Source organism: Molothrus ater, chromosome 4, assembly GCF_012460135.2.
Source record: "Molothrus ater isolate BHLD 08-10-18 breed brown headed cowbird chromosome 4, BPBGC_Mater_1.1, whole genome shotgun sequence".
Taxonomy (NCBI): domain Eukaryota; kingdom Metazoa; phylum Chordata; class Aves; order Passeriformes; family Icteridae; genus Molothrus; species Molothrus ater.
The window spans coordinates 55259518-55283318 of NC_050481.2; the positions used below are offsets into that span (position 1 = coordinate 55259518).

The 23801-nt window shown below is 38.3% G+C and overlaps 1 protein-coding gene across 1 annotated transcript in view; it reads left to right on the forward strand.

The window, feature by feature from the left end:
- Positions 1-11619: 11619 nt before the first annotated feature.
- Positions 11620-23801, forward strand: part of ADGRA3 (adhesion G protein-coupled receptor A3) — a 54807-nt gene continuing 42625 nt past the window's right edge. Inside the window, exon 1 of the mRNA XM_036382267.2 lies at positions 11620-12087. Coding sequence (XP_036238160.1) covers positions 11819-12087 — 269 coding nt within the window. The 5' untranslated portion in view covers positions 11620-11818. The remainder of the gene's footprint in view (positions 12088-23801) is intronic.

A 23801-nucleotide genomic window follows, 5' to 3' on the forward strand; every position in this document is an offset into this window, starting at 1 on the left:
TTTTTTTAAAGTGAAAGTATTGCCACTTCTGAATAAATTTGTTTAGGTATGTTATAACAAATGGTTTCAGTTTTAGAGTAGAAGCATCTCTATCCATTATAACTCACAACAAAGAATTGTAAACATTGGAGGCTATGTAAATCTGCACCATTCATTGCGCTGCTTCAAAAAAACATCATCTAAAAAAAATCCTACAATTACCTGGAATGTAAAAACTGGGACATTAGATAGGGTGTACTACTAGTCCCAGCAACTTTTGAAAGCATTCCTGGCATGTTGCTTCCACTGAAAGAAGAGATAGTGGTGTGGGGGCTTCTTAAAATGCCCTTACAGCCTGCTGAGAGTAACTTAAAAGATCTCATGTCTTCTGTTTTCACACTGCATCAACTTGAGCCATGTGGGCCTCCAAAAGCAGCAACTCCACAGTCACTCTTGTTTACTGTCTATTCCACCCATCATAAGCAACATTTCTCCTCTGTATGTTCCATGAATCCTTTATTTTCTTCTCAGAAAGCAGGACTTGCAATCTAATATGTATTTGTATGCTGTTAAAGGTCGCTGCCATTTTCTATGAAGTGAAGATGTCTAAGTAGAAATTGAGTTATAAGGGGAAAAACCCCTAAATTCTTCCATTTAAATTATGTATTTTAAACTCTTAAATTTATCCTAAGACAATACTATGATTGTACTAGTACACACATTTAGGGGTAGCATTCATTATGAGGGAAAACAAAGTTACCTTCATCTTTGCATCTTTACATGTGATTCTTTCCCTGAAAAAAACCCAGTGAAGTAATTTTCTACTATTTAAAATACAAGCTCATAACTTTTTAACCCCAATCTATCTAATGATATTGTATCCTTGCCCTTTTTAAAATTAACTATTCAAGTCATGTGGTACTTGACTGAAATGAGAAGGCTCACTGCTTATGAGTGCAAAGCCATTCCTGGGGAAGTCAGAAGCAATTTTGCATTTTTTTCAACTTTAATGCAATCTGGATTACATTAAGGGTGTAGAAATGACTGTGGCAAAAGTTTTACTGACTAGGATTTTATTTGTGGCATATATATATATATTCATTATACTTTAAAATAAAGTCTATATGCAGACAAAATCAACTCTTTAACAATTTATAGTATTTGCTTTTTCTTGTATAAAACACTGTTCATTACATCTGCCTATTCTCTGTGCTCTGCATTTCAGTCTTTTTTTTTACAACTGATGTCTCCTTTCATCATTATATTTTTATCCCAACACTAAAATACATTTGCTGTGTTTCATTGTCAGACTTGATTAGCTCAGCTGCTGTTCAGGTGTGTGCTACCCTTAACTTGGAAAGGTTGTCTCATAAGAATCTGCAAAACTAACTTGATAATCATCCTTTAAGACTTCTAAAAATGTTGCTTTCCTCTAACTGCAATGAAAAGTGATGAGAATGATGAGAGAGCTGATGTTCCTGCTACAATTGCTGTCTGTAAGTCTTTAAAGAGCCTCTCACTGATATTTTGGGATCTTATATCTCTATCATCTATTGCCTCTTAACACATGAGATTTTGGGACAAGAACATGTTTCTGTATTCTTAAAAGCCAAAACATTCTCTTAGTTGTCAAAAAACATAGGTGAGTTTTTTCCTCTTCATCAAAAATCAGTTATTGCAAAACCACCACACGGCCAAATCTGCCAACAGCATGACTATTTGCTGTGGTGAAAACAAGTAAATAATCATATGAATCTTTAATAGCTTTTATAAAGAAAACAGAGCAAAATATCCCAAAGACATGTAGTGCCAGTAGACATCTTTTTTCACTCAGTCAAAACAAAAAGGCATAAACATTTCATGAATCCTGTGATTTTAGATGAATGGACAGAAATACCAGTCAACAGAAGCAACGTCAATAAATAAATTTGAGATAATCCTACAGCAACCAAAGCTCTATTTAGATATGCTTTGGAATATTTAATGCATCTAAATAAAGCAGCTCAGCTGTGTAGCAGAAAACCGATGCTGATGTAAGCTATGCTGGTGCTGGCATAGATCCAAAATGGCTGTCATTTTTGCTGGTCTGCTCAGTTTCTTTATTTAGGTGTTTCTTATATGAGATGCTGTTTTATTGTGGGGGAGGGTTGACTTAAGAAAAAAAATCCCTTCATGTCCAAATTGAGCTGTGTAAGATGTTTGATTGTACAAAGTGTTTTTGATCTACTCCCAGGTATCAGCTCAATGGAAAAGTTTTCCAGTGTTTGATTTATTTACCTGTGTGTTCATTTTGTGATGGTTCTATTTAATCCAACTAAACTTCTTTTTGAGAATGCCTTGTGCAACCAGGATCAGTGTTTTACAAATATTAAGAAATTCTGTCTACCACTTTTGCTTTGTGCATTTATTACTTCATAGAAGAAACCAATTAGTTTGGTTTCACTTGATTTATGCTTTTTACAAATGTGTTACCGATTTATCACTGTGTTTTCTTCAACCTGTTTACATACTGATTGCTCTTGCTTTACTAATTGTTCTAGTTATTTGTCAGATATTGAAGTTAAAAAGTGGCCTATAATTCTTCTTCATTTTTCCTCAACCCTCACTTATTCTCTTCTTTTAAATTGTAATAAAATTTTAGCCTCCTATTGGTTTCCAGAGGCAAAGAAATATAGATGGATATTAAACTGTGCAGTAAGCAATAGCACAGTTAATAAAATCTAGCTCAATTAACCAATGACTTAATGGGCAAAGGAGAAAGTTCTGCTTAAAGAGGAGTAGTGAGGTCCCTTTCACCATCAGCTCACAAGACCATATACGCTCTTAATTCCTGTACTTCTTGTTCTCTGTGAGTGTGTATTTCTTCAGGGTGTGAGGGACAGTGAAGAAAAATGTTGTCAGTTGTTTGTTTAGTGTCTTCAGGTATGAATCAGCTGAGATTAAAGTTCACTGCTTCAGCCAAACTAGGGCTAGGACTACAACATCAGTGCTAAGGCTGTATAGCAAGAAATAGATGGCAAGAGACAAAAGGTATGTAATCTCTGGCTTTATGTGAGTGTCATGGTTTAACCCTGCTCACCACCTAAGGCCCACACAGCTGCTTGCTCACTGCCCTGGTGGAAGATAGGGGAGAAAACTGGAAAGGTAAAGAGAAAACTCATGGGTTGAGATCAAGACAGTTTAATGGAAAAGCTGCCCACCCAAAAAAAAGCAAGGAATTAATTCACCACTTCCCAAGGAATTAATTCTTCACTTCCCACGGGCAGGCAGATGTTTAGTTAGACATCTCCAGGACAGCAGGGCACCATCAACATTGGCTATCACTCCAAACATGCCTCACTTTCTCCTCCTCTCACCAGCTGTCTGTGCTGAGCATGCTGCCACTGCACATGGAATATCCCTTGGGTCAGCTGGGGTCAGCTGTGCTGGCCATGTCCCCTGCTGGTTCCTTGTGCACCCCCAGCCTCCTCACTAATGGGGCGGAGTGAGAAGAAAAGTCCTTGATGCTGTGTAAGGATAGCTCAGCAATTGCTCAAACGTCCTTGTGTTTTCAGTACAGGTATATATGAGCATGGTATCTAGACCACACAAACTGAAGGTAGATCCATAAACTAACAGACAGTTCAGTGGGCTTCTGATTTTCAATGTGCAATCACAGAAAAACAAAACACAGTAATGGGAAATAATGGTAAATAGGAACAAAGAAGTTATATGGCATTGATGAGGCTAGTATTGGAATGCTGTATTCAGCTTTGGCAACTGTTTTTGGGGGGATGGGGGTTGGGAACTGGAGGGAGCAGAGATCCACAGAAGGGAAGGCCTTTGTATGACAGAGATGGTTTGGCTCTAAAAAGACTGTGAGAAGTTATGATTTCAATGTATTGATACAATTCCTGCGAATTAGATAAAGAGTACTGAATAATGTCCTTATTTCTTTATTATTTACTTATTATATTATAATAATGAAATAATAAATTTTTATACAAATATATCATAATGAATAATAAAAATGAATATATTTTATTTATTTATTTATTTATTTACTAGGTTTTTAAAAAAGCACAACTGATTTTTAAAACTGAAGGTGAACAATCACTAGAAATAGATTACTAATAGAAGCAATGAATTCTCTAGCTTTGGATGTTCTCAGAAATATCTTCATAAGCTTGAATCAGTTACAATCCACTGAGTTCAATATGGACTTGTGATGGCTTCTTATATGTTAGACTATATGACTGAACAGTTTCTTCTGACATTAATTTCAAGGATTCTTGACCCTTTCTCCAATGAAGAAATATCTCAGCTCTCTTACCAAAACACTCTGATGCCAATTATTGCTCACAGCAATGCAGTCTTCATCAAGGTCTACAGGCAGTGTTATTGCAGATTCTAACATTTGTTGCAGAGGATGACAAGGGATAGAGTCACTTTTAGGTCATCACTGTGAGGATCATGATTCATTTAAACAAGAAAAGCATTCCAAATTTTTTAATTTGACATCCGTTCCTGAGAGTTGGTCATTTTGCAAACTAGAATTATGCAAATCCCACTGACAAATTTTGACTCACTGGTTTTAATGAACTGCTGAATGTCAGCTCCTTCAGCCAATAGGGACTGCTTTTCCTATACAAATATGTGATATTTTATTATCATTATTATCTCCAGATAATGCTAATTACACTGGAATAAAATGGGTGAGAGTCTTTATTATTGCTATTAGCAGAGAAGTTTAGCAGAATGTAATTCACAGGTACTCAGAGCACCTAGTAAATAGATTCTAAATGAAACAAACTCAGTCTTTAACACTAATTTTAATGGAAAAATATGAAACAAAGATCAGATCTGCTGGGAAAATAGGCAACCTTTTAAATTAATGTTCCCTGAGCCACAATTAATTTAGATTTAATAGGACAGTTAGTGTATGTTTTATGAATACTGATTATTAAACACTCACCAAGGATTAAAAGTTATGTAATAGATTCATAACAGTGAAATTGATATGGACCTATTGCATTGCCATAATACTCTGCAAATATGTTTTAGTATATAGCTGCTATTTGTTTTATATATACTAACTGTTTAATGAAGTTTAAATTAAGACTTGAATCTCAATTGCCTACAAGACACAATTTGAATTATGTTTCCTATGCTGTGTTATCGTGATAAAATCATGATATTTAAAAATATTGTTATTAAAAAAGAAAAAAAAAAAAGGCAAGCAGTCTGAAGCGCCTGCTTGAACAAAAAGTTTTCCCTGGATAGTTTCACTGCCAAAACTCCCATGGAAGTGCCTAGATGTCAGGATGATTAAGTACTCAAAGAGCAAGATCCAGAAATTTTGCTGATGTTGACATCAAAATGCATTGTTTTCTCCATTTCCTCCTGTCTTGGGAAGAAAAACTTTAATGATGTACTAATTGCTATTTATTATTATGCTTCCTATTTTTTAATTTTTTATGCCTTGTGATTGTTTACCAGAACTATAAATAATCCTATGGATAAAACGTATTGGGAGAAAAGATCAGTACAAGTCTCACAGCAGATAGTTTAGACTGTAGTTTTGTGTAGAAATTGAGGGTGCCACAGAGATCACTTTGATGATACAGCTCTGCAAGCAGACAGGCAGCTATAACCTACTGCTGTGGCTCCACCTGCTGCAAGGTATGGGTTTGAGTTCCGAAGGAGTGCCACAGTGAGGCAGGGCGCTTCTCCCATCCACTGACTGCTCCTTTTGCATCTCTGCGTGGTAGGGCTGCGCCCTGTGTCCGTGTGCCACACACAGGGGACATGCATCTTGGGTACTGACAACCCCTGTTTCACAGGCAATATCTTACTCATTGTCATCAGTGTGCCCGTGGCTCCTGCTCCATCGCTGTGGGCATACCCGTGAGTCCAGGGGAGACTGTTATCATCCTCCCTTTCTGCTTTTCTGACTATGCCCAGGCCTGGCTCAGTCCTGCAGCATATTGTCTGAGCTACAGTCCTGTGTCAATGTGGGACTCAGTTGTCACATGCTTCTGGCCAGTTTAGTCTTCTTTATCTTTGTTAGCACAATAGCATTTTCCCTCCTGTTTTTCCATCTAAGTTTTCTCCCTGAGTTCAAGATATCATGCAGGGAAGAAAAGAGAATCTCTTGCTTCAGGCAACAATATACAGCCAATAAATTTGGGACTTTTCTATGGCTAATGTTCTGTAAAATCTAAGGTGAAAAGATTTGGGAATAAAGGAAATACTTCAAACTATTCCTCTTAAGGAAGCTTAACTTCTGAACCATTTGAATTGCTTAAGCAGCAGACAGCTTTTCTTTCATATGCATTATTCACACAACAGTAATACCCATCTATCTACCTAGACATAACCACCACCACCTCAGAACACCATCACCTTCTTTTAAGCCATAAGCACTGCTATGTTAGTAATGAAGTAGTCCAGATTTTTGTTTTCCTTTATAATTTTTCCTCACAATTCTGAGTGTTTGAAACCTACATACATTGTAACCTCTATTGAAGTATATAACAAAGTATGACAAGGAGTAGAAGGAAAACTATTTTATTTCCATTTTTATTAGCAGATTATTGCTTAGAAACCTGTAAGTACATTAATGCTGAGTAATGTCCCTAACAGATGAAAATATTTCAAAAGGGATTGGAATGACTGTTACACATTATAGAAAATTTTTAATGCTCAGTTGTATGAAAACTATATTGATCTCTTCCTCTTCCATGCAAATATATATTTTTATAGCTTTATTTTTTGGGAGGAATTATGTAAGATATATAGAAAATCAAAATATTTCAAAATTATATGAAACAATTATTTGAAGGCTAAATACACAAAAAGTGCTAATGGAATTTGTATGTTAAAAAAAAAACCTCATACAACATATTTTACATATTTTTGAGCCGTTCACATTTCTAAAATTATGGGATGGAACTGTGTTTCAAAGTCAGTGCTCCATCTACAACTATAGTCTAAAACAGCAGAGGAGGAGTGAGATCCCTGTATGAGCCTACTGAATCCAGACAGAATGGGTTTTTTCCTTCAGTCATGGCAAAGAAAATGAAAATCAAGCATGAAAATATTCAAGGACTGACTGTCCTCTTCACGGAAGTGAATCTGGTGGTATTTCAAGTTCTAATATACAAAATTTATGTGTATAATTCTAACTTAATTTGGAATTATTGACAACCAAACCCAGAGATCTCTAAATAAGCAGCTTGGAGAGCAGTCTTTTAAACATTTCAAAAAAGTTTTCTATAAGAAGTGTACAAACTAAGTCAATGAATGTTTGGTATTTTGCCAAAGTATTGGTGAAATAAGTCTGCTTAAAGAGCAACATAGGTAGAGGGAAATAATGTTTCTCCTCAGACTCCCAACAGAGGCTAAAAACTCCATTTTCCCCATTATACTACTAAAGCTGAAGGTCTCTGACCACTGACTGCTGCCAAATGGGAGAGTGGCTGCAGAGAATATCTCTGTGTCTGAGAACAAATGGAGAATGTCCAGCCTGAAAAACATTAGCCAAGCATCTGGAAATACCTGTGTAATTCACACAGCAGAGCTTGGGGTAGCTCAGTGACTGGCTGACAGAGGCAGGGGTGCAGTAGTACAACCTGCAGCTGTGTAAGAAGTGGTTGTACAAAGGTGACTCTGTGCCTGCTTAGATTTAGTGATTACCAACAGCAAGCCAGCATGTGTCAGCAGTTATCATCACCTCCCTGTACTTGGAATATCAAATAACCACAGTATTGCAGACAAAGCTGAGGGCAACCAAATGCTTCCTCTTTCTTGACAATTGCTGTAGCAAACAAAATGTAACTGATAATATCCCAATCCATGAAATGTGGTTGGTAAAAAAAACTCTGTGGCAGTGAGAAAAAAACCCCATAAGATATGAAGGTAGAGGTAGCCTGGGAGTCCCTTGAGAGAAGAATTAGAGAGTAACCGTTTCAGTGAAGGTGATGATAGCCCAGGAAAATATGCAGGGATGTAAAATAACAGATGATAAAAAAAAAGAAGTAAGCAAAGAAAAGAATCAGAATGAAAGACAGACATAATGTAAATGTTCCTATTTATCTCTTTGACCTGAGGACAAATTAAGAACTTGAAATGCTGCCAAGGCTACCTTCGTTTACACATAATCACCAATAAGAATTTAGTTGCCTTGCTCTCTTTCCCACACCCTTCTTCTTATATATACTGGATAGAAAAAGTTACTAATTAGTAGACTAAAAAGAAGGGAGGAAAATTTTTCATTTCTGTGGTTTTCCATCCCTTCATAAAATTTGCCATTAGTACATTCAATTTTGAAAAGTAATTTAAAGTGAATGTATTAGCAGCAAATTTTATGGAGGGAAGGGAAACCACAGAACTGGACAAAATGTGCTTGTTGGCAATCCAAAAGAAAAACACATTCAAAAAAGTTCAAATTACATGGCTCACTACAAAGAAAGCATCGCCCGCACCAACAACATCACCAACACTGGTGGAGGATGAGGGGATTGAGGGAAAGAAAGTCCTGAGATTTTTCAGCGCAGAAAAAGAAGCAAGAATCGCAGAAAGAAGTGATATTTAAAAGTAGCTGCTATCCCAGCTATAGCCAGTAAGCTTTGGGAACAACTTGCTCTTTCTTTGTATCTATATCAGCTATTATAAGAAAAGGTATTTGTCCCCCTACAAATCTTGTTTTTCTTGAAGTTACATAAGATTACTTACTTTGCTGCCCAGGTGGGAGGTTTCACTCTCTTCCCACCCCCCTCTTCAGTTCTGACATTCTTTTAACCCTTTCCTGCCTTGACTGAACTCAATAACCTGACAGAAAACTAAACACAAAAAAGTTTTGTGGTTAAATTGGTTTGTTGAACAATCAGGTAACTACAGCATGTGGAGCAAGAGTGAGGGCATATATCCTAAAGGTAAGGTAGTTGAAAGGTAGATGCAACAGGACTTTCTGGTTTCTGAAGCAGCTATACTATGTAGCTTTGTTCTTATATCCTTAGACCACAACAACTACAATAAAAGTAGTGACCTAATAAACTTGACATAGGTATACTGCAGTTCAAAAAACCCCAAACCCTCACATGAAACTTGTTAAGTGACTCCTGTGGGACATATGTTTTGGATTAAGGCCTTTCCTGAGTCAATGTAAGAAAAAACATTTTCAAATATTTGGCACAGAATGGAAGTTGCAGTAATTTGCATGAAAGAGGAAAGATGAAGGGACAAGGATAAGCCTTCAAGAGACTTGTGCTTGAGGCCTTCAAGCCTTTTGAAAACAGGTAAAGAAGAGTGGAATTAGAGTCACTGCAGAAGCAGTCAAACTAAGAAGAAAAATCAACAGAGTGCAAGACTTGTAGGTTCCCATAGTAGCATTTAAACAGAGGCATAGTTTAAAATCATAGTTTTGCAACTGGCATCCATAGTGAGATATCTTAGCAGGAGTGGTTTCAGCAGAGATGAAAGAACAGAGCAAATAGTTCAGAACCCTCAAGGGCAATTAATGCACAAATCTGTACATTAGAAAGGAATTGGATAAGACATTAAGATGAAAAGAAGTACAAGAAATTTTTCTCTTCAGGACTTTAGGAGAATGGAAAATTATGATGGGCTGTGATCACAGACACCAGAAGCCACATTCACCATTTCCATCATCATCATCTTTGGATTATGTGACCACATGGATCATCTCACTGATACAACTGATCAAAACATGCATTGCCACGAGCACAAGACAAGGTTGAGAAGCAAGTAGCTTGAGAAAAACATGAGAATGTTTCTTTCAGTAGCACTGAAGTGCAATCTCTTGATTAGCTATGTGGAAGCTGTGGTGATGCCAAACCAAAATTCTGGTTGAATCAATAGTCTAAACTGGCATTTACTGCTCCCACTGCCAGTTTTATGCCCTATCTCCATGCTGATCCATCACCCAGCAGAAGCTTTTTATGTGGCCATGAAGAGAATCGGGTCATGTTATTGATGTAGGTAAAAATTCTGGGAATAAGGTAGCCAAAGTGATGAACTGTTTAACCCAGCACTATTCTGAGGGAAAAGGTATCTTGGGCCATGGTTTGATTTAGTTAATCCAGCTTTACAACTCTTGGTGCCAGATCAAAAATGATAACCTTCTATGATGAAAAGCACCCATCCAACACAAATTAACAGTACAAATTGAATTTGTTTAAAACAGAGCCCAAAATGAAAGAATTTTCTGTACACTGGTGAATTTCGTGTTAATTAGACCTCTCTTCTCTTGCAGTTAGTATAACTGCAGCATAAGAGTAAAAAAGCATTGTCAACTTTGCATTTTGTGTCTGACCTAATTTAGTTCAAGTGTAACAATGGCCTCACATCTCACGCAGATCAGGTTGGTCCTGTTGAGTGACTCAGTGGCACACAAACATCATATTAAAGCTCAGGGACCAGTGTCTTCTTTGCATTCTGGTCAAAAATTTCACTACTTAGAACATGTTTCATCTTCATTTGTAAGAAGACACAGAGTCTAGGAGTAAAGAATAATTGTGGAATTTTTACTGTAATCTTGTTCCTTTTGCTCCAATCTACAACTCCAATGGTTTGCCAGAATCTTTTGTTAGGTTACAGTTAAAACTGAGTTACAGCCTGAGTGTTCAGCATTATTCAAGGACATCTTAGGTTAGAGATTTTGTAAGACTCATTTTGGCAGCTGTTACTGACAATATCTAAAATGAGGTTTCTGTGTAATAGCAGGTAGTTTGCAGGGTGCCATTTGCCAGTTCTCAAAGGATGGGGCACTGTGAGTTCTTGGTTAGTTACCAGAACTTCCTTTAGGTTCGGCAAAATCTGTCTTAAAATTTTAAGTAGGTCCTGCCACTTCTTGTAATTTGATTGTTAGGTAACAGTTATTTTATTATCCTCACACCTACTAGAGGCAAAGACCATACTGAGGATCTCAGCTGTCATTGTCATGGAAGTGTTCGTGCCTGGCTGTCCTGGCTGCAGAGAAATGTGAGAACATGACCCAATTACACTCCGGAAAGTGGTTTCAAGTGTGCAATGAAAACACACATTGTAGGTAGGTGGGATTTGGTGTGTGTATCTGTGTGATTGGGTTTTTTGTATCGTTGAGATAAATCATAATCAAATAACTTTTGGCTATCAAGTGGGAATAACTGGTTACCTCATCTTACAGGGCCAATTTGAGGAAAAATGTTTTTAAGTACTATTTACTTGGCGTTATGAATTTTGAAGCCATTTAGCAACTAGGCAGGGGATTATCTTTCCTCCATGAAGCTAGAACAGCAACAGTCCTTGTAAAACTAAGGAACTGGAGCAGTAGGGCAAGAGCCAAGTCATGGAAGCAGAGGAGAGGGAAACCAAAGCACTTTATCGAGGAGGACAGGGCTCACGGAGAGTCACAGGGCCCCACAGGGCTGCAGCAAGCGAGAGCGCACAGGCTCTGCCCCTGAGGGCACGGTCCCCACAGAGCCGCCCCCAGCCCCGCGCCCCCGGCCGCGGCCCCCGCCCGGCACCGCGCATGCGCGGGGGCGCAGTAACCACCGCGGCGCTTGCGCAGTGAGGCCGCGGCCCGGCGGGCGCGCTCGGTGCCGCGGGGTCCGGCCCCGGCGGGAGGCGGCGCTGCTGCCGCCGCGCTCGGCCCGACCCGCGCCACACAAAGGCGGCCGCGGCCGCCACGGCTCCCGCCCGCCTGCCGCTCCCTCGGCACCGCATGGCGGCGGCATCGCCCCCGCGGGGCTAGGCCAGGGCGGACCGGAGCCCCCTTCTTCCCTCCCTCCCTCCGGCCTGTCCCGGCCGGCCCGTCCGTCGCCGGGAGGAGCGGAGCAGGGTCCTGCGCGGCCCTGCCATGCTGCCCCCGGGCCGCCGCGCTCTCTGCCGCCCGCCGCGCCGCCGCCGCCGCCCGGCGCGGGTCGTGCCCGCCGTGCTGGTGCTGCTGCTGGCGGTGCTGAGCGGCGGCGGCGCCGCGCTGCCCCCGGGCTGCAAGTACGACGGGCGTCCCAAGAGCGCCGGCAAAGCGGCGGCCGGCGGCCCGGCGGAGGTGAAGGTGGTTTGTAGCAACCTGGAGCTCGTTCAGGTCCTGCCTCCCGAGGCGCTGCCCAACCGCACGGTCACCCTGTGAGTACCGTCCCGCGTGGGGGGTGGGCAGCCTCGGTGCGACGTGGACGGGCGGAGGGGGAGTGGGAGCGCCGGTCCGAGGTGAAATGGGGTGAGCTGGGGGGAGTGGGAGAGTCGGTGACTCCCCTCCAGTGCTGGAGAAAGCCCCGGGAGCGGATGTACTGTTCATGTTTTCCGGTAGTTTCCCGGGGTGGTCGTTTTTGAAAGGGGCGAAGTGTCCTGTAACTCACTGGTGGGGGGGCACCGTCCCGTGGAGCTCCCTCCGTGGAGCAGCATCCCCAGCTCTCCCTGCTTCATCCCTCAGTAGGCGGGCTGTTTTTGTGCGGAGGCAATTCGTGCTTATCCATTTGAATAACAAGTTTCAAACAGGATATGCAACTTAATCCAAAGTAAAAAGTATGTTGCCACTTACTTTAGAACTTAAGCGTGCACGTGTAAAGAGAGGCTTTGCAAGTTGTTTTCCTTTCTGGGACGTGACTCCAGTAAAGAAGTTCATAGAATGGTTTGGATTGGAAGAGAGATCTCCAGATCTGCTGGTCCAATCCCGCTGGCATGGATAAGATCGCTCAGCCTGATCTCATCCGTGGGTGTTCCCAAAGTGAAACCCTTGCCTGTTCTTTAGAGAGGCTTATTGTGCCTGTGCTGCCATGAGAAGACTCAAGTGCAACCAAGTAGTGTCAGTGAAAGTCAGTGAAAAGGAACTGAAATATAGGTTCTAGTTTAAGATATTTATCTACTTAACTGGAAGTCGCGGGTTTGAAAGATCTACCAGTAACCTGACATTTAAAAAGTACAGAATGTGCTGTCATGAGAACAACAATCTGCTGCTTTTGTGTGCACTGACAGCACTGACACACCAAGGAACGGTGTTCTTCCAGAAGTCTTAGTGAGGTGTGAAAAGGGAAGGCAAAAAATGGGAGCTAAATAAGGCTAAAGTAGTTGTTCTTACTTGTCTGCAAGGGTTCAGCCAACATTTCTAAATTACTTGTGAGAAATGATTATAGATGTTCCTACTTGAAGTTTCTGAATTAGAAAACAAGGCAAAAAGTAGAAGTGACAGTAGTTTGATAGCAAATCTCTTTTAGTCTTTGTTGGCCTCAAATGCTTTGCAGCTGATTACAACTTATGAGTATGGTATTATCCATAAAAATTTTGATACAAGTAGATATTGGTATGGTTGATATGCTGAAGTGCACTGTGGGGTTCTTTTGGTTCAAAAAACTTGAATCACAGCTATGATTGCTGTGAAAGACAAGCAGATTCCAAATACAGCAGCCTTGCTGTGAGTGGATCTTTGTTCATCATTGTAGTGACAGAAGAATTTGGAAGAATGGTTCATCTTTCATCTTGATTTTCATACTCCTTAAATATCTAGAGCATATCTTCATACACTAATTAGTAGCTTTCAATTAATTAGCCTTTGAAATTTATAACAACTTCTGAAACATTTTTCTGATTTGAACTTTTTTAGTAGACATAGCAAGAAACAATGTCATTTTTCATTGTTATTTGTAGGAGATATCATAACTGTGTTGATGCAATTTAATGAACATACACTTCAAAATTTTGCTTAAATATAAAACAAGGATTGTTAAACCAATTACCTCCTTTTTCCAAACCTAGCTGTTGTGTTCAGGTTCAGAATCTTGCCTGTTTGTTGACTCTTGAGGCATGGCTTTCCATTCTCTCTGAGGTTTTGTTTTGTTGTGTTTGGTTGGTTTTTTAATTTTTATTACCAAATCCATGTTAACCTAGATTGAAAGTGTTGGTGTTGTGTGGGGCTTGTCACCAAATGCCACTTCACTAACGTGTTGATTGGTAGTGCCTGGATTAATTGGTATCTAATCTTTTGCCAAAAATAATGGGGTTTTTTTGCCAAGCTGATACTTAAAATTGCAGCACTTGGTGAACAGTTGTCTGATTAGAGTCAAACTGCCCTGAGTTATCTTGATTCTTGTGGGATTCATCTATTAAGATAAGTACTACTTCTATTAGATCTTTTTGGATTATTGCATCACTGCAGAGATATGTAGCTGAAAATAGATCACTTTTGTGTATATCAGCTGCATTTTAATTCAGTTAATTTTCTTTTATGTTGACTGTATTTAGCACAAACCAGTTTTAAATACAATGACCTATATAGCTTTATATAACTTCTTGTTTTTTGAGTGAATTAGGAATGATGCAAATGAAGTGATTATATGCATTTTGGAAATACTGGTTTCTTCCTTATCACTGGTCAAGTTCTTAGATTTTCAGCAGATTAGCTACTGTGCCTTTAGCATTTACCATTTCTTTTTTCCCAGTGAAATACTTTTGAGGACAATAGTCTCTAGAAAGTGAGCAAATAAGTGAGAAATAGTGGAAATTAGGATAAGTGAGTAGCATCTGAGGATGCTGGCAAGGTTCTTTCATTCTTGCACACCATTGTAGTTAGTGGTTAATGATGATACAAGTTGGGCAAGGTCACTTAATTTGTGTTTGCCACAAAACATGTTATTGTCCCAGTAATTTAGGTCAGTATCATGACAATCTTCAGTTACAATTCAGAAAAAAAATCCTAATTTGATTTCAGCTGGTAAGAGATGAAGTAAATTTGTTTCATGACTGAGGAGGAAAAGCAGATATGGTTGTTTCATGATTGAGGAAGAAAAGCAGACACGGGAAGAGGACTGTTAAAGTATGGAAACGTGTTTATGGCAGAGTAAGTAATGTGTAGGATTTCTAGCAGTACTGTAAATTGGTTTTCCTTTACAATCCAGGTAGAACTAGCTGTTGCTTTATGGGGCACTTAGGTCAAATTCCAAGGTGAGTTCAAGTTCATTTTTAGCTAAGGAAGAGACTTTTTTCTTAGCATTTTATAATAACAGCTGATTTGGATGCAAATGAAGGGTGTATCTACAGGCACAGCATCGATTGCTTTGACATTTGTAGGTTAAGCAGACAGATGAGATGCTTTTGGTTTGAATATACCAAAACAGGGTGAATGTAACTGTGGTTTGTCTGACATGTTCTTTATTTCAGTAGGTATTGAAGCCATTGCCATGATGCCATTGCCATGATTTAAGTGAGGAATGCCCTGTACTCTTGTAATAGAAGCCTGAGATTAAATATCTGCTGCTGTTGTTTGTTGATGCAAATTCAAATGATGATGGTGGATACTTGTTTGAACTTATTGGCTATTAGCCATTACATTGTTTTTTGGAAGAGAATGTGTAAGTCCACTGAAGACAAGCCCATGAAACTTATTATTTGTTGCAAATATTATTTACCTGTTACATATATTATTAGAACAGGAATCTAAATAAAGGAAAAGCATATGTACTCAGGAAGGGATTGCATTTCTGGATCAGGAGGCTTACTGCTCTGCAAACAACTTTGCTTAAGCACATATCCTCATAGGAGCACAGGAGTATCAGTGTTTGCCCTTAAAAAAGTGTTAGGATTTACAAGCCAGAGCATTTGCCTGGGTTAATGTTCAGAGCTTTTCAAAGATACGTTTAACTGGATTGCTGTTAGGAAACATTTTAAAACGTTACAGCTTTAATCCAGCTCCTAAATAAAATCACATCAGACTACATCCATTAAGAAGCTCATATGCATACTTACTTGGACTTCCAAATAGCTGTGCAATTTTTCTGTTTATGACACAAATTTAAATTTATAAAGTTTCGAAGCAAAATGTCACTGATATTGCAAGAAGCCATTTGTATTGTAATCTGTTATTACATTGTGTCTGAGTCATGTAATTTAAATATCCTCTGTGGAAGTTTATCTCTTTTAAAGTTTTAAAGTACATTTCTATTTACTAATTTGATGACACTCTTGATAGCTATTGGTTTGGGTTTGGTTTTTTTGTTTATTTTGTTGGAATAGTCAGTTTTAGACTGTTAAGGTGCTGAGTACTAATAATTTGGGCAGTGATACCATTTTTGAAGGTACGAGGTTCTAATAATCCCCATTAAAAGTTAAAATTTTCTTTGGCCAGTGGATACACAGGCTGTGCAAAATGCATCTTATTTATGAACACAGGGCAGTACAGAGATAGTACTTGAGAACTGTAGCCACAATGTACTAATTCACAAGTACATGTACATGCCTCTGTATCAGTGACATCTGACTCCTAAAAATCCTTAGTGTGTAATTTACTGATAGGCTTGTGTTCTATACTTCTGTCAGATTTTGTGTGTCTTTAACCTTGTTGAGAAGATAACCAATTTTGTGCTTTTCTGCATGTACTTTTCCACATGGATTCATTGCTGTGAGATTGTTACAAGATATGTATGTGTAGTATTCTCTTATGTACACTTATTGCAAGAAGATTCTGATGTCACAATATGAACAGTGTTTTCTTCTAAATAGCAATATTTAGTTCTATCTGAAAAATTATTCAGCTTTGGAAGACATCATGTTGCATGGCTTGTATGTGTCCACTGGGATACACTGTCAAGATTGAATAGTGTTTTCCTATTTCATGAAGTGCTGCAGTAATGACTTTAACATACATGGTGGTTTTGTAACTGGCAATAGTCTTCATGCAATAATATTCAATTATTATATTGATTCATATTTCTTTTTAATAAAAATACTCTTCTGTATAAGCATTTTAAAATTATCTTATGTGCCTTTCTCAATGAGATGATTTTACTTTTGAATAAATACATGAGACAATTAAAAATATGGCTTCTGTACCACAGATACAACTGTAGCAGTTTTAACAAGCCTGGGACTCGGGTTTTGCATCAGAGCTATCTATTGGTTACTGTTGAGTTGAAAATAAGGGATAAGGACAGAGCTAAGTTGTGCATAACTCTGGAGAGCAAATTTCTGTAGTGGAACTTTTTTTTTAAATTCTCAGAGCTACAATATTAATGTAAAATTGCCCAATACCTTTGTTCCTAAGTAGATACCCATTTAAGCGATGCTCTTCATGTGTTCATTAGCCCTTCAATTAGCCCTAAAGTGACTATTAAATGTCAAATGTGTTATGCTGTTTCTAGCCTCAAGAAGGCAGATTTGAATCTTCATAATTAATACTTTTTATTTTATTGTCTTTTTTTGATCAGTAGTATTCCTGGGTTTGCTTCAGAACTACAAGATACTGAAATTTTTGTTTTTATTTAATGCCAAGAGCAAAAGAATGGAACTAGAATTTGTGCTGCAGTGATGAAGAACTAATAACTTCTTATGTCTCTATGCTTGCAGTTTGCTCATGTTTCAGAGGTTATTTTTGTAATTTAAAACAACTATGGAGCTGCAAGTTTAGAGTTTTCAGAATTTAATGGTTCCCATATGTACTTTGCATGGACCAGATATGTTGCAGGTTCATGGATTTGTCATTACTGCCTTATATAGTCTGTCTTCACCATTACAGTCTATAATTTTTGAATCTGTTCAGTGTAAATGCATTTTTTGTACTACTAGTTAATCCATGAAGATTAAAAACAGTTGAGCATTTCTTTTCATCAGTGATAATAAACTGTTTAAAAACATCAGTCACATAAAGTATGTTTTTGTGAGTAATTTTGTTTTTCTTTCTGTAATTAGATGAATAATGAATTTTAAATTTATTTTTAAAAATTATATAATCTATCAAATGTCTCTAGTCTTTACGTAGTAAATAGCTGAATTTACTACGTAAATAGAGAATTTAATTTTCCCCTTGTGTTCACTGTTTGGGTGTTTAGCAGTGAAAACTGCAATGCCTTGTTGCTCTAGAGTGCTAGAGATCATATCCTGTATGAATTACTGTTTACTGGATCGCTGTGTTGTGGCTGATCCTTGTGCACTGCTGCAGGCTGTGTCCAGTGGTGGGGGACAGCACTGTCCCACAGATCTCCAGGCTGCCCTGGGGCCAGGCAGATGCCAGGGCACTGCTGTGCGGAGCTTTTGGGTCCCCAGGGAGCAGACTGCCTGCTTTGGTTGTGTGTGATCCAGGCTGGTCAGCCAGGTTTGGCTGGGCTGCAGAGTTTTCACTTCTGGAGTAGGAACTTGACCTTTTTGGTAAGATAGACCAAAAGCTTTTTGGGGAGAGGGAAGAAACCCAAACATAATAGATGCAGACTGATTAAAGATGTTTAAGAAATAGGCAGCTTAATTCCACAGTTCTTTCTGCACTGGACAGTGTGTTCTAGGATTCATCCAGACTCCAGGTGGCTGAGGACTGTGCTGTCTTCTAGTGTTTTGTCTAAAAGTACAATCTGTGCCCTCTGCTATGTCACCTCAATCTAGGAAAAGAAGGTGCTTTAAGGTAGGGGGAGGGAGGTTAGAGTCTAGGGAGAATGAACACAGAAAGATTGGATTAAGAGGTGGAGGCTATTGCTGGGAGTTGGGATGGAAGTGTGGGTTTCCTTGAATTGATATGTCAATTATGGCAGTGGGAAACTGGAAACCTCAAGAGGGAATGAAGGCAGAGCAAATAAGGTGCTAAAGGCTGAGTGTAAACTGCCTTGATGTGGGATCAGCAACATTCTTGGAAATTCAGCAGCTACCCTGAAATTACTAGACATTATTGACATCTCTATGCCAGTAAGAGAGATGGGTCGTATGAGGAATGGTAGTGGTATAACACTATATATAGTCCAGGAAAGTTCTTCTGGTGCTGTCCACATGATGTGCTGTTTCCACCTGAGCTGTTTCTGTCAGATACAAGAGCTCCTTAGTAGCTCTCCCATGTTGTTATAGAGTATGTTTTACCTTGAAACTGAGTATCAGGCAGAGTTTTTGCAAATTACACTTAGGTTTCTAAAAGTGTCCTGTCAGACATTCTGGACAACTTATTCCAATACTCGGACTGTTGTTTCAGGATAACAGCCTCTGATGTTAACAGGAATTTTAAGCAATTCTCAAATTAACTTGTGTGCTGATTGACTCATTCATGTTTCTGTGGGTTGCAGTGACCTGACTTATGGCTGTGGGCTGCAGATCCCCTTCAGCTTCTCTCCCTGACACAGGGATGATGAGATGCAAGGGCTGAGGAGATCTCCCCCCCTGTGTGGGGAATGTTGCATCAGCATCCAGCTGTCGCTAAAACCGTAGCCTAAACTGGAGCTGGTGTGTTCATACCTTCGCCTCCCAGTCTGTCGCTGTGTGGATGTTTGTGGGTTTTTCCCCTCCCCTCCCTGGCTGCAGTACTAGCATTTGTCTGGCTCCATGCCTAGTCAGTTCAGGGAGCTAAGCTATCCAAAAACTGTTTACTTCTGTAGGATTAGGATATAAATTTTTGTAAATGTATCTTTGTGTGCCAGCAGCTGACAGGAAGTGCTTGTTAACGTGTCTAGACAAAGCACTTTCATAGAGAGCAGGTACACCTGGTAGGAAATGTGAATACATGTGAGACTGGGTGTGACAATCTATGTTCTAATTAGTACTACTGTGATATGACACAGAGAATTTATTAATTTATTTGCCATAGCAGGTAAAGTTGGAAGTGGCTGGCAAGGTATCCATGTGTGCTGTTTTGTGTGAAGAAAGTTATTCTTGCATGTATGTATGGATTTTTTTGGGGTCAGGTGAACTTGCACTGAACTGCAAATCAGTGCTAATCCTAAAACTTACACAGCTGGTAGCTAAGTGGGAAAATCAGGAGGGAGCAGAAGTTAGTAAACCAAGACAGTTATTACAGAAAAAGTTGATCATGATATCTTAAAATAATGCAGGTGCTACAGATCTAACCAGTGGGGAGAGAACTTTGAGGAAGCTTTCTAGAATGAAGTGGTCACAAGGGTTAGACTTCAGTGCTTTCTGTTTCCTTTAGAAATGGCAACATAGAGTTAATGTTGGAAGAAATAGGGTGTAGCTGTGTCCTCTGAATTTTCTTCATGGTAGGCTTTTGAACCTGGCATAAGTACAGGAAAGAAAGCAAAATTTGGTTGGTAATTTTGTAATTTCACAATAATTTATTTTGAAATTAGTATGATTTTCAGCAATGCTGCTGCTCATTCTCCCATTCTGTTTTGCCCCTCTGTTCTGTCCTTTTCTAAGATGATTTTTATTTGGTACTATTAAAACTTAGAAAACTTGCTGTGTTGCTCCAGTGATTGGCAGTGTTTTTCACTAGAAATAATTTCTGTCCTTAAGAACAGTTTGTTTTTAATGAAAAGCAATAAATAAAGTGTGTTGCTGCATACTGAATATCAAGAAAAAAATTCTTTAATGGCACTGCATAGTGGGCATCGCTGCTTGAACAATCCAGGGATTGTGTAGGAAAAATCAAGATTCCTCATTAGATGATATAAATTTAGCACATTACCAGGTAAAAATGGAGCAGTATAAGTAGACACGGTTTTAATTCTGTAATTTCATTACTTCTGGGAGGTTTAGTTTACAATTTTAATATCGTTTAATATGCATAATAATGAAATATTGCAGGAAATCTTTTATGTGTTGCAAACTTCTATTTTGCAAATGTTTCATTGCTAAGCTTCCTTAATTGTAATGGTTTTGTTGAATTGGAAAATACTGTCTCCTTTTGTTAGAGTTTTGGAATTAATAATAGGTCTTTCTCTGTATAAAGCTTATGGAGTGCTTTCATTTCAGAGTTACTATTAACCAAGTACAGTTTGTGTTCTGTTCAGTCTAGGTTTCAAGGTCTCTTTTGCTTTGATACCAGTAACTCACTAGAAGGCAAAATACTAACTGTTGAAAAATACTGGGTTTATATCCTTGTTAAATCACAGTTTCTACAAGAAAAACTTTGAGAAATGTGTTTCTTTTTCCATGTTCACAACTTTCAGCAGAAAGCATTTTTCTTGGTTGTTTGGAGATGGTTATTTTAATCTGACTATTGCTGGTGGCCACTTTCCCAGTTCTTAGAGTACGCAGTCACCATGAATTGATCTGATTTATTATCTATTTCCTGGCTCTCCATTTGAGTCTTTTAAAATGTGTTTTGGAAGCTACTTCAGTGTTCAGCTAACAGTTACACTTCATACAGGCTTCTTAGTGGCCTTTTTGACTATTTGGTAATAGTGTTAATGCATGTGTGTGTGTTTTAATAATATTCTTTGGATTAGGATTCATTTGTGATGTTAGGACATGCATTCTAAATTACTGCCTAAATCACTGATGTCTTAGTGATAGATGTTTTATAGCTGACAAGCCAAAATGGTTTCACAGAACAAAACGTTTTCTACTCAGTGCATTCTAATGGTAGAAATGGATCCAGCAGTGATTTTATTCTCCCTCTGTATGAGAAAGGAAAGTTAGGACATCATCTTTGGTACCTATTGCTAAAATTCCTTATAGTACAAAGAACAGACTTTGGGTTTGGCTGCATTTATGTTTTGCATGCTGAGCATCTACTGCTAAAGGTCTAGCCAATAAGTTAATAGTCATAGTTGAGTTTCTTTGCAGTTTTTTCAAAGTTGTCTGCCAGTTTGTGGAGCAAAATGGAAAACAGGCTTTTGATCCAAGTTATATTCAACAAAGAAACATTTCAGCAATGTTCTTGGAATAGGTGAAAAGCTGGGGAGAATTAAGGGGGTTTGAGGGGTTTGGTACATTTCTTTTCTTGAGGTACATTGTTTCAGATTAACTCTTGGTCTCTCAGAGCTTCTGCTCAGAGAAAGAGGGAAATGCTTTGTTGTAAGGTGACTTGAGATGTCCATAATTCTTTCTAGAACCTACTTTTTAGCTGCTCGTTCTTCCAGGTTTTTTAGTGTTAATTCCATGGCCATGTTTTTTTTAACACAGGAACTATCATTGCCTGCAGTAGTTTCACATTTTATTTTCGGATATATAAGTGTTGGACAAGCAAAATGTGTTTGTTCCAATCAGGTGTTGTTGATTATTTAAAAGAAAAGAAAATAAAAAACCTCATATGGAGCTCATAGGAAATATGGAGCAACAGTGACATTGGGCTGTGGAAACCCCTTTGTGAATCCTCAGTGACATCATTTATGTTTCAAAGTAATTTGTTAAAGAGTTGAATAAGATGGGGATGAGTGCAGCTCTCATCTCAATGGTAGCTCTCTACTGTTTTCTCTTTAGACTTCTTAATGATGGAAAAGTTAGCATATTTTCAGAATTACTTGGCTCTTTGGAAAAATTATGGTCTTAAACTAGTAACTAAGAATTATTATTGATCACAAATAATATCCTTTGCCTAAGTGGTACATAATAGTCCATCATTTCATTGTACATTAATGCACAGAAACTGAAAGTGACTATAAAACATCTACTTTGAGGTGGATGCTTTATTACATTTTGTCTTCTTGTGCCACATCTCTTAATACTTCAGATAATGTATAGACTATATATTAATAGCAAGTTTTAAACTGCATTTCTTTAAGATTACACAACATTTTTGGGTGATGAAGTGTTTTAAGTTATATTGAGTGTTGTAAAATCTATCATTTATTGTACTAAACCTTTATGGTTGAACAACTAACAGCCTCTGCAGAGAAAATACTTAATCAGTCTGGCTGTAATTTGTAAATCACACTCAAGAGAGAAATTTACCTTGTACCCAGATATTCAAAGGCATCTACGTTAGACCTGTTATTTTACAGGCAATGTCAGAAAACTTTTTTTTTTCTTACAGAACTGTTATTTTTATTTAGTTTAAATTTAGTTCAGTCAGTTATAGCTGCTTTTGAAGTGGTTCCAGGTCCATTTTGAACAAGTTATTTTTCTGGAAAAAACACAGGTATATCAATAAATCTTTAGATGAAGTAAATTGTAACTAAGATACAGTTTAATTTCTGTACTACTAAGGATTGTAATTTGCTTGCTTGTGTTGACTTAGATCAATGTTTGCTTGTGAACATCATGGGTTTTTTTTCCTTAATTTCTCCTGAAGTGTGGAATTGGTATGCATTTTTTTCTTGCTGCTGCTGTTATGCCTTATGCTCAGTTTGCATTAACTATTAATGATTTTTTATAAGCTCCTTCATTTACTTTATATATAATTACTATTTTTCTTCATGCATACATTTCTGAAACCAGGAAGGATGTTGAAGTAGAGATATACTTTATTTGGTTTTCTGGTGAATGTACCCAGTACCTGCCATTTTTACAAGTAAAATTCATTATTTAAGTTGAAACGTTTTTGAGTAGAATGGGGAGTAGTTTGAAAGACTTTAGGATGTGTAATTTTAATGCTTCAGGTTAAATTTTACTAGTTTTTTGGGCATTCCAATTTGTAGATGATGTTTATTATTATTACTACCAAACTTGCACTCTTGCAAATGTATTTAGTAGTTTTGTGTTAAAAGTTGTGCCATTCTTGATGGAAAGAGTCATTGAAATACACGTACATTTTTTAAGAGTACCTGTGCTTCCTTGGTTTCTATGTGTGTTTTTAAAAACCAGCACTGGTTCTTTTGTTCATCTAGTTTATCACAGCTGCAGGCAAGGGAAAAAATTCCTTATTTTCTTCCTGTGAGGTAGCTTAATGTATTGGAGTACAGAACTATGTTTTCACAAGAGCAAATGCTCTTGACGGACACTCCAGTAGATGTTACAGGCATTATAGCAATACAATAGCAATTTCTCAGTATACTTGTAAGTATTTTTTCCCCTTCTTCCTTTCCACCATTCCTGTGATCAGTCTTCACCTGGTATTATCTGACCATGTAGGATATGAGGTTGATCACTCTTGTGTAGTTGACACATAAATCAGTCTCCTGGGGATTGCCCTGGATAAATGTGTAGTTTAACATTTGCAGCTTGTGGAGCAGTGGGCACCAGGGATGGGTTGACATGAGCTGCAG